This window comes from Sinocyclocheilus rhinocerous, unplaced genomic scaffold (genome assembly GCF_001515625.1).
Source record: "Sinocyclocheilus rhinocerous isolate Xijiao unplaced genomic scaffold, SAMN03320098_v1.1 scaffold1339, whole genome shotgun sequence".
NCBI lineage: Eukaryota > Metazoa > Chordata > Actinopteri > Cypriniformes > Cyprinidae > Sinocyclocheilus > Sinocyclocheilus rhinocerous.
Window position 1 is genome coordinate 675,286 of NW_015634830.1, and position 11,865 is coordinate 687,150.

The 11,865-nt window shown below is 38.7% G+C and overlaps 1 protein-coding gene across 1 annotated transcript in view; it reads left to right on the plus strand.

Moving 5' to 3' along the window:
• Positions 1 to 11,865, plus strand: part of LOC107745986 (alpha-1,6-mannosylglycoprotein 6-beta-N-acetylglucosaminyltransferase A-like) — a 77,605-nt gene that overhangs the window by 5,171 nt on the left and 60,569 nt on the right. The window contains exon 2 of the mRNA XM_016560018.1: positions 8,839 to 9,262. Coding sequence (XP_016415504.1) covers positions 9,022 to 9,262 — 241 coding nt within the window. The 5' untranslated portion in view covers positions 8,839 to 9,021. The remainder of the gene's footprint in view (positions 1 to 8,838; positions 9,263 to 11,865) is intronic.

An 11,865-nucleotide genomic window follows, 5' to 3' on the forward strand; every position in this document is an offset into this window, starting at 1 on the left:
AAAGCATATTTACACTGTCTGAATCGTTCCCTATCACCTACATTGTGCACTTCGAACCATTCACCGTACAGGAAATACTACACTGTGCAGGAAATACTACACTGTGAACAAGCGACCGATCTCAGCCGCAGCTTCAGCGTCAATTTATAGTGCAGGGGGCGGGCGCGTCGGATTCTAGAGAGCATTTGATTGGTCAGAATATTTGATGAGAAGATGAAGTACGATGTGATGTCAAAAAAATCGTTGAGCCGTTTTGGTGGAAGTGACAAACTGCAAGCTTTGAATGCTTATATCTTATAAATGCGAATTTTGTCACTGTTTTGGAGCACACTGCCTTATAGATAACCTTAAGACTAACATATTGATACTAACACCCAAAAAACTTAAATTTTGATTTCATGGGGACTTTAAAGGGCTCACACACTGGGATCAACTCTTGTGTTGTTTGGCTGTCAAATATCAGTTGCAGTATTCTGGCTGAAGCTCCTTTAAAAACATCCTGGTTGCTTAATGGTCGTGTTCTTAAATGTAATGTTTTTCAAGAATGTTGTCCATGCCCTGGGGCCGTATTACAGAAACATCTAAACTTCTAAAATCCAACATTATCTGTTTAGTAACCAATGCCAATTTCATTTAGTAAACTTCAACTTAAAGCAATGAAATTTCGTTTTCGTTCTTGTATTTTCTAGGAGGGACATTTTGATTTTTTGAGAGCATTTGATTGGACAGAAATCTGTGTAGTACAGGATAATGTCATCAATATTTTTGGTCCTATTTCCCAATAAAGACTGTAAATTTAAAATTTTTGCCTCAGCTGTTCTAGAATGTCATTAGCATGTTTTAGAATATTCCAAAGGCTGTCATATTTTTCTAGAGTGGACAGACATTCACCTTGGAAATTGATTATTAACTGTGGATGTATATGTAACTCTTGTATATGTAATATGTAGACTTTTTTTCGCACAGTCAGATTTTTGCACATTTTACATGTCATTTGCAAGATATAGTTTTTTTCTTTGACAGCGTTTCCTGAATCAGAGACTGGATCAACCTGTTTGTGTTGCTTTTTTGACCCTTCAGGAAAATGTACTTACATGAGAAGTCTGAAGTAATACTGACAGGAAAAACATTACCATAAATACAAAAAAATTTGCAAGTTAAAAAAACAAGACAGTCGAATCTTTGACTTTTGGCAGCATCATTGTTATGTTCATTTAAATACTGTACATGAATACTTGTGAACTATGGTTATATAACAATCCTGTCAACAAATTCTGATAGTTTAAAGGTCCCCTGAAGTGCCTTGAAACACGCAGCGTTATTCTATGTGGTGACGTAATTTCAATTGAAACAGGAAGACAGGGCGGGACATATCGAGCAGCCCCGCCCCCTTTTTAAATTAGCCAATAGCGTTTTGTTTATATCTGCACTGGTCAGAGGGAGCCGTTGAGCTCGGTAAAGCCGCATTTGACAGCCACAATCTAATAGATTACCCTCTAGATTCAATATGAAACTCTGGAGCCAAAGTCTGGATCAGACTGTGTGCGCTGCCGCGGTTCGCGTGACACAATGTGAAGCCAGACCTCATTTGCCCCTATCGAAAGCATATACTGTCTGAATCGTTCCCTCTCGCCTACATTGTGCACTACGTGCCATTCACTGTACAGGGAATACTACACTGTGAACAAGCGACCGATCTCAGCCGCAGTTTCAGCTCTAATTATAGTGCAGGGGGCGGGCGCTTCGGCTTCTAGAGAGCGGTTGATCGGTCAGAAGATTTGATGAGAAGATGAAGTACGATGTGACGTCAAAAAAATCGTTGAGCCGTTTTGGCGGAAGTGACGAACTAAAAGCTTGGAATGCTTATATCTTCTAAATTGCAATTTTGTCATTGTTTTGGAGCACACTGCCTTATAGATAACCTTAAAACTAACATATTGATATTAACTCCCAAAAAACTTTAATTTTGATTTCATGGGGACTTTAACAGCAGTAAATTTCATTATGCGCATCTAAGTGTGATGTTTGAGTACAAATACAGTGTAATTAGTTTTGTGGTGCCACACTGTGCAAACACGGTCTACTTACACGGATGCTATCAGGAATAAGTATTATAGCAATGTTTATTTAGTAAACATGAAAGATAAAGTGTTTGAAAGTGGTGAAATGAATATTTTTGCAGTTGGAAATTGTACTTCCATTGTGTGCTTCCCAGCTGTCGAAATCAAATTAAAATGTTGGGAAAAATTGTACATAGCCTAGTTTTATTATAAAATTTCGTTAAGATAATAATAATATTAATAATGTGATATTCACGGTTACTTGTGATGTTTAAAGGGTTAGTTCACCCAAAAATGAAAATTCTGTCATTAATTACTCACCCTCGTGTTGTTCCAAACCCTTAAGACCTTCGTTCATCTTCAGAACACAATTTAAGATATTTTTGATGAAATCTGAGGGCTCTCTGACCCTCCCATAGGCAGCAAGGTAACTACCATGTTCAAGGTCCAGAAAAGTACCAAGATGATCGACAAAGTAGTCCGTGTGGCATCAGTGGTCAATAAAACAAAAATAACGACTGTATTCCACATTTTCGTCTCCACTGCGTCACTTGTGGACGCGCGTTCATGACAGTACCATGACGCGAGCGTGTGGCGGTGCCAGCGCTGACCCAGATCTGGCGTGATGACGTCATTACGCCGGATCTGGGTCAGCGCCACCACACACTCGCGTCATGATACTGTCGTGAACGCGCGTCCACTAGTGACGCAGTGAATGTGGAATATTTTTGTTTTCTTTGCGCAAAAAAGTGTTCTCGTAGATTCATAACTTTACAGTTGAACCACTGATGTCACACGGACTACTTTGTCGATCATCTTGGTACTTTTCTGGACCTTGAACGTGGTAGTTACCTTGCTGTCTATGGGAAGGTCAGAGAGCCCTCAGATTTAATAAAAAATATCTTAATTTGTGTTCCGAAGATGAACGAAGGTCTTACGGGTTTGGAACAACACAAGGGTGAGAAATTAATGACAGAATTTTCATTTTTGGGTGAACTAACCCTTTAAGTGCAAACTGAGTCTAAGTATTGTTGACACAACTGCAAAACTACTTTAACAGATCATATCGAGAATATTTACTATAGCTGTCAATATTTACTTGAAAGATATTTGGTTTTAGTTTAAATGAATCCTTAGAGCTAGAATCTGTAGCATTTAGTAATTCCATTAAGTGCTTCTCAGCAGTCGGTGTGATCAAATTAAGAAGACTGGAAGAAATGTACATAATTTTATTATAGAATTTCATCAAGATGTGGGCAGAGTTTTAGTCATTTGAGTAGCAATAGCACCTATCATGTGCAAATTTAATCAGGCCGAATACGTTTACTGTCAGTTCGTGGGTGTGTTAACTGCCCAAGTTAGCTAACCTGAAATTCTCTCAGACCAACTGATTAATCTTTTTCAATGTTGTCAGTACAGTACAATAACCTCTTTGACCAACTCCTGGTGAAAACGCTAGTGCCTATGGTAAATTATTCATCAGCATTTTCCATAGCTGTCCTATGGTTATGTAAGTTTCCGAGGGAACGGACACTTTCTCTATGAATGCTGTTCCACACTATTTCAGGCACTCGCGCCCCGCAGGGTTCCTCTGAAGTGCAGGAGTTGTAGTTTTGTTTAGTTGGAAACTGGCATTTCAGTTTTGATTCTAAGACGCAACAAATAGAACATTTACTTCAGTTTGCTAGCTAGGCACAATGATTTAATTTAAAGTCTTAAGAAGAATAAACTAAAAGTTCGGCCTTTTGTTTGCCATTACATATGTGGTGTCGATCAGTTAGCCCGATAGTTATGATGTAATTTGAGTAATCAAAGTTTCCTGTGTAAAATTTCATTTTTGGATACATCCACGTGTGCATTACTGTGCAGCATCGATAAGTTTTAATGTAATCATATTGTAATGTCAATTCTGTCAGAGGTGATTTAAGCCCTCATAGCCTTCTGCTTGATATAAGATAACACTGCTTAGTTTAAGATAGCACTAGATGTTTGCTTATCTCAAGGTAGTGTGTACAAAGGTCAAAAGTTCTCACAATATTATCTTCTTCTCTCAAGAGATCCTCCCCTTTCAGAAAGAACATTTGCAATCTGTAATTAAGCATGATACATTATAATAATTGCAAATGAATTGCTTAGAAAAATTTGATTGTAATTATACTTTATCGTGGTATAAACAATAATAATAATAATTGAGTTTCCTCCCTGATACTTTAAATGACCTAAGCCTGAGCTACTAGTCATTTATAAAATTAAGTAGTTTTGTTCATATCTATTAGTAAATTTCTCATAAAGTTACTTTTTAGCAAGACTTCATACAATTTACTCTGGTTTGTTGCAGAACAATTACAAAACATACTACATTAGTCTTTGTCCTATATTACACTATTAATCCTGTTTATGTTTTTATCAGCAGTATTTTGTAGTACTGCTTGAACAGATTTAGAAATTGTGGATAATGGAACAGGCCATCCAGGATGTAGCATTCCATCACTTGCTCATCAATAGATCCTCTGCAGTGAATGTGTGCCGTCAGAATGAGAGTCCAAACAGCTGATAAAAAATATCACAGTACTCCACACCACTCCAGTCCATCAGTTAACTTCGTTTGAAGTGAAAAGCTGCGTGTTTGTAAGAAAGAAACCAATCATTAAGACTTTTTCAACTTCAAACTGTTGCCTCCAGCTAAAATATGAGTCCTCTATCTGTAATATTGCTTTCTTCAGTGAAAAAATGTCTGAATCAGGAGAAAAATATGCACAGATCAAGTACCGTTTACAAGCAAAAACATATGGATTATTATTTATATGGATTATGGGCTCATATTGTGGCAGGAAGTGACGGTTTAAATTTAAAATGCCTTGATGGATTTGTTTCTTTCAAATATGTAGGCTAGTTTTTCACTTCATAAGACGTTAATTGATGGACTGGAGTGGTGTGAGTGGATTTTTTTATCGGCTGTTTGGACTCTCATTCTGACGGCACCCATTCACTGCAGAGGATCAATTGGTGAGCAAGTGATGTAATGGTAAATTTCTCAAAATCTGATGAAGAAACGAGCTCATCTACGCCGGGGATGGCCTGAGGCCAAAAATGTTAATTTCTTGGTTAAAAAACACCCTTTACAATAGTAAAGCATTTTAAAAGTGCAAAGATTAACTGTTACACCCACTCTTAATACAGACACAATACAGATAAAAGGGTGTAACTTTCTTATGGATAATTTTAGCAGCAAATGACATAATGTATCAAATTTCTGGGCCACTGGTCATTGTTTAGTTATTATGTGATATGAATGATATGAGTATGCCATATTTGCATGTGTGTGTTGTGTCCTGGGGGTTGTTAAAATACCAGTATCAGGTTTAGTAAGATTTGTTAACCTAATGGAAAATCAGGTCTTGACCTAGTTTCTTTGTGGTTATGTGGCATCTTTTGCTTGCCGGTTTACTGCTTTGTACTTCAAGTGTGGATTTGTAGATTTTCCGTTTGTGTGATTCATATTGAAGTGTTTAATAATTGTAGCTAATAGGGATGCTCCGATCGATCGGCCGGAGATCGGTATCGGCCGATAATCACATTTTATGACTCGATCGGTACTCACTAGCTTGGCCGATCTCACGAACCGATCGCAATTTGATGACGTCAACGCGTGACGACGTACATGGTTACGGCTCCACGGCTACCGGAGTTCTGACGATTTGTGGTACACGCTCAGATTGTGCTAGTCCCATTAAAAAGATAGGTAGCGAAAAATGCTACCTATCAGATTGTGCTACCAGCATCTTATTCATGTGGTTTGAGGTTTTTTTTAATGTCCATACCTACCCCTACCCTTAACCTACCCGTTCACACCTACCCTTACCCTAAACGATAACGATAACATAATACGCTGATCGTGGGCTGCTTTTAAATGAACGTTTATTTATAAAACAAAATATCTTCTTTGGCCATATTAGCCTACTCAATAGCATTAACACAGGCTTTACTCCTTTCAAACTTTATCTGGAATGTCACCGTTTCTGTCAATGCAACTTCCAAAAAAAAAATTAGTTAATATTTGCATCATTTATTATTTATTTTATCCAGCCGTGACCCACCCGCAAATAATCAGAATGCATTTTTTATTACCCCACCTGTGGATTTGGAAAAGCAAAATATGTTTGCAGCGTAAATCAGACGGACTTAGTCAAAAAATGCAAATTCATTCTCTACCAGCAGGAGGTGCTTTAAAGCGGGAGAAACAGGTTTCCCCAGTACGGAGCATCCCTAGTAGCTAAGATCAGTTGATATTTTGTACAATAGTACATTGGGGAGATAGTGTGTGGGAGTTTAAGTGTGTGTCCAGCACGTCCGTTTGGCAAAGCAAGGCAGTTGTTGTCTGGGAAGGATTCCTTACCAGCATTGAACTTCAAAGTCTATTTTGTTGTATTTCATGATTGCGTTAAGATCAAAAACAGCCCTTTGCTCTCTTTTCTTTTTTGTGTTTCATTAGACATTTGCAACCACTTGTGAATGATTGACTTTTGAATTCTTCTGCCTAAAGTGGGAAATATGTGTCGGCAAACTCTGGAATCGTGAACAGTGCCTGGCTGAGGGAGTTTCATAGCATCCTGCTTCTGTAGAACCTGAGCACACTTTGCCAGACAATGTCAATGACGTTCGTACATAATTTCTATATATGTAAATTTTACACCCATTTGGATTGTTAGAGGAAAGCATTGTTTGTCAGAATGTGAATATGCAAAGAAAATAGTTTCTAAAAATGTATTGGCTGAGGTGTCACATTATATAGTTATAATATCATGCTTTTATGCAGCGCTTTATTGTCGCACTTACACTGTCTGAGGAACGATGGAGACAAAGGAGTATAATAAACAGTCTTTTTAATTCACAAAACACTGGGGTAATCCAACACAGGAGCGAGGAATGACACATGTACAGACGAAGTAGACCCGACAGGGGAGAAACGCAAAGACAGGAGCTTAAATGCTAGGGATAATTTCATAGGGCCCTAAACTTAGGTTAGCGATAATTTTATGCTAGAGACAATGCATTTATGCCAGCTACAATATCTACTATATATATGTTAAAGACAGTATCACATTACAAACAATATAACATTTATTCTTACTATAATCCCACATTTTAAACCTATTTAGGCTCTAAATTTTATCCTGTTACTGTTACTCAAGGGTGTGTGTCACAGTGGTTTTAATAAGGTTGTAAGAACTGCTTCACACCTCTGCCTCCAGTGGCTTATTGCTTTAACAGCATTCATTAAACAACATAGTAAATATCAAAGGTCACATATAGTAGGTCAGAAAGGGCATTGAAGAGTTTCTAAAACTGGTTATTCTGGGATTATAGGGTCATCAAGGGTTCAACTACATCAGAAATTTCTGCAGTTATTGTGTGTCCTTTATATGGCATCCCCTTCTGCTGGCTGTATTTAAATCTGTGCCCAAATGCAAACAAGTATATTTGTGTTCATGTAAAATAACTATTTTGTCTTTTGTTCTCTGGAAGCCTGTCAGTCTAGGTTTGCTTTAACGTTTCCATGCTTTGCTTTGGCTCGATCCGCTCATTGAAATGCCATGGCACGGTCTGTTACGTCAGACACTGTTTAATCCCACAACAATGTGAAATGCTAGAGACCATATTGTGACCCTGGTGATGCGGTCATCCGTTATGATGTCACAGCTGTAGTCACGTTGCCTGGCAGCACAGGTGGAAGAAAATAGTTTCCTTTGCATGCTTTGCAGCTAAGCCACTTCTGGACCTGAGTTTTCTAGACTCTTCTGAGTGGTTGCTAGGTTCATTTGAGTGGTTGCTACTTGCTAGAGTCATCTTGCTGGGCCATTTCTGGGGTCTTTTGAGTCTTTACTAGGACATTTTGGGTAATTATCTGGGTCTTCTGAGCAGATGTTAGGGCACGTGAGTGGTTTCTAGTAGGGCTGCACGATAAATCGCATGCGATATTTAATGCGCATCTTGTTAGTAAAGCCGGTTCTGTAATCAGCGGTAAATCTCCATCACGTGCGTGCTAGGGTCATCTGGGTAATTTCTTGGGTCTTTTGCATGGTTGCCACTAGGGTTGGGTCCCGAAACCCGGTACCAATATGGCACCGGTACCTATGTAACCGGTATGTACTGGAACCGAATCCGAACGCAGATTTCGGTGCCTCATTTCGGTGCCATGCCTGAGCGATCGATTGTTTTAGGGAAACTGCTATCTTTTACGTCATTACTAGGACCTTCTGGGTAGTTGCTGGGGTCCTCTGAGTGTTGCTAGGGTCAATTGAGTGGTTGCTAGGGTCATCTAGGTAATTTCTTGGGTCTTTTGAGACGTTGCCACCCAGGGTCATCTGGATTTATTGGGTCTTTTGGGTGGTTACTAGGTTGCTAGGGTCTGGTTACTAGGTGGTTTCTGGCTTATTTTTTGTCTCTTTTGGGTTGATGCTAAGGTGTTCTACGTGTTGCTAGGGTCAAGTGGGTGGTTGCTAGGGTCATCTGGCAATTTCTTGGTTCTTTTGGGTGGTTCCTAATATGGTGATCTGTGGCATTTCTAAGGGCTTTTTGGTGGTTACTATGGTCTTCTGGGTAGTTGCTTAAAGGCCCAAATCTCTTTAGAATTTTTTCCCATTTTATTGTCTGCCAATTAAAAAACTGTACTGCAAAAATGTCACCTGAAAATAACGTCTTAATGTCTTCTTTGTCGTTTAATTGTGTAAGATTAATTGTTTTTTTCCCTAATTTTGACTCTTCCTGTTCTTTCCAGTGTCTTCATTGTGATGGCGCATCCGGTGGGTGTGTCTCTGGTTTGATTGACAGCTTGTGCTAAAAGGAATGGACTACAGTGAGGAAAAGAATGAGTAGAGACCACGCCCCTCAAACATCATGAAGCTCAACTCATCCTGAATCGCACACACTTCACACAATCACACAAACGAACTTCCTCGCCATGGGCTCTGTGTACCTGTGGAAGTTGTCCTCCCAAAAGCTGGGATTCTTCCTGGTGAGTTTTGGCTTCATTTGGGGGATGATGCTGCTTCATTTCACCATCCAGCAGAGGGCGACACACGAAAGCAGCGCTCAACTACGTATGCAAATATTGGACCTCAGCAAGCGATATATCAAAGCCCTCGCTGAGGAGAACCAGAGCGTGATGGACGGACCCTACGTAGGCACCATGACTGCATACGGTGAGTCCTTGTGTACCAAAATATTTGCTTTTACTGTTTGGGGTTTGGGTTACGGTTAGGGTGGTAGGTTTATGGTTGGATAAGGGTTCAGGGTTCAACATATATTCAGTTTGACTGGATTTATGACTCCTGAATTCTTGATTTGTCTTTCATAATGTTGATTCTGCATTGATGCCTGCAATCCCAACATCCCAATATTCGCAAAACAGCTAAAAATCATTAATTCTTGATGTTTCCATGTAAATTTCGACCACATAGTTTCAAAGTTGGCATCTCATCATTTGACTGGATTTATTATTCTTTATTCCTTGCAATTGCTGTCATTTTCCTTTTAAGGTTTATGTTTTAAGACAAAATAAACTTGCAAGTAATGTTGAATCCGTATTGATGCCTGCAAATCCAGCATCGCAGTATTCGCAAAATGACTAAAAATCATCCATTCTTGTTGTTTCAATGTAAATTTCGACAGCATAGTTTCATGGTTGACATCTCAATCTATTCGACTGGATTTATGGCTCTGGATTTTGTTGTTTTCCCCCTCAAATTGACGTGTTAAAATAAAATAAAAAAACAAAAAAATAAAATAAAACAACCGTGCAAACAATGTTGAATCTGCATTGATTCCTGCAATCATAACGTCGCAATATTGCAAAATGTCTAAAAATCATGCTTTCTTGGTGTTTTTAAATGTAAATTTCGACCGCAAAGTTTTCGAGTTTACACCTCATCATTTGTCTGGATTTATGACTCTTGATTTTGTTTATTTTTTCCCCTCAAATTTACGTTTTAAGATTAAATAAAACAAACTTGCAAACAATGTTAAATCTGCGTTGATTCCTGCAATCATAACATCACAATATTCACAAAACGACTAAAAATCGTGCTTGCTTGGTGTTTAAATGCCATGTTAATCTTGCGTACCTATAGAGTAGTATTGCATCCTTCATATCTCCGAAGAGTCTTTAGTTTTATCAGATTTATAAAAGAAAGATACAGCTTTACCGATTCGCTTCGAAAACAGCTGAGCTCCTGGAGACGTGCCGTGGGCGAAGCTGAAGAGTTGCAAGCATGTTCGTGTTGTTTACATTATATGCATTTACATGCCGATTGCCAACAAACACACTGTATCCACTGTTCACGTAACGCTGGGTTCTTTGGGAAGCTGAACAAGGTTATTTTTCCCTCACATCCAAAAACACACTTCTTTGAAGACATTGTTCTCGAGCAAGTCCTGTGCAGCGTTGCCGACGACTTCCATAACCCAAATGAAGCACGTTGATGGGGGATCTTGCTCTCGCTCTGGTTGATGTGTGCGCGCGCTCTTCTGCGAGAAGTGCCCATATAAGGATTTCCGCCCTTCATGACGTCATGAAGGGCCATACTTGAAAAAAACGTTCAGAAACTTATTCAAATCCAGAAGGAGTGCATTTGGCACAGAAATACTCCGTCATACGTCCAACTCGTGTTTTTAAACTTTGGCCATGTTTAGCATGAGAATCCAACTCTTTAACCGTGTAAATAACTCAGAATGCAATGCCCTTTAAATGTAAATTTTGACCACAAAGTTTTTTTTTAAAGTTTACATCTCATCATTCGTCTGGATTTATGACTCTTGATTTCGCTTTAGTTTTTTCCCCTTAAATTAGTGTTTTATGATAGTTGAATCTGCATTGATTCCTGTAAATGCAACATTGCAATATTTGCAAAAGCTCATCCATTCTTGATGCTTCCATGTAAATTTTGACCACATAGTTTCATAGTTGACATCTCATCATTCGATTGGATTTATGGCTCTTGATTCCTTGATATTGTTTTCATTTGCCTTCCAAATTGACATTTTAAAGTGCCCCTATTATGGGTAATGAAAGGTTCATATTTTGGTTTTGGGAGTCCCCAACAACAGGTTGACATGCATGCTTTTATTTGTCTTATAATATGCATTTATTTTTACCTTACTTGCTCAACGACTCCCAAACGATTCGCTCACCGATTCATTTTTCCAAACCCCTCCTTTGCATGATGCTAATCTGCGGTGATTGGTCCAATTGGTCTCATTTTCATTTCATCATGCCTGTAATGCCTGATAAAGCAGTGTTTGTGAGCGCAGTGCTGCTTTTGTGTACAGCGTTACCGGGGAAACCGCTATTTTTACCGCTCCAAAAGCTGCACCTAGTGGCAAAGAATGAATCTTCGTGAAGTACAACTTTAAATCAGTTGTTTTATATTTCTCTGTCATTCGCAATGCTTCATGAGATTGTAGTTTTATTCCCTCATTAAAGACATTAAGTACACATTCTTGTATCTTTGTCTTTTTGTCCATTTTTCAAATACTTTTTTGCTTCAGAGTTGCTTTGCTTATAACTATTTAAAGTGCCCCTATTATGGGTAATGAAAGGTTCATATTTTGGTTTTGGGAGTCCCCAACAACAGGTTGACATGCATGCTTTCATTGTCTTATAATATGCATTTATTTTTACCTTACTTGCTCAACGACTCCCAAACGATTCGCTCACCGATTCATTTTTCCAAACCCCTCCTTTTACATGATTGGTCAGATTGGTCTCATTTTCATTTCATCATGCCTGTAATGCCTGATAAAGCAG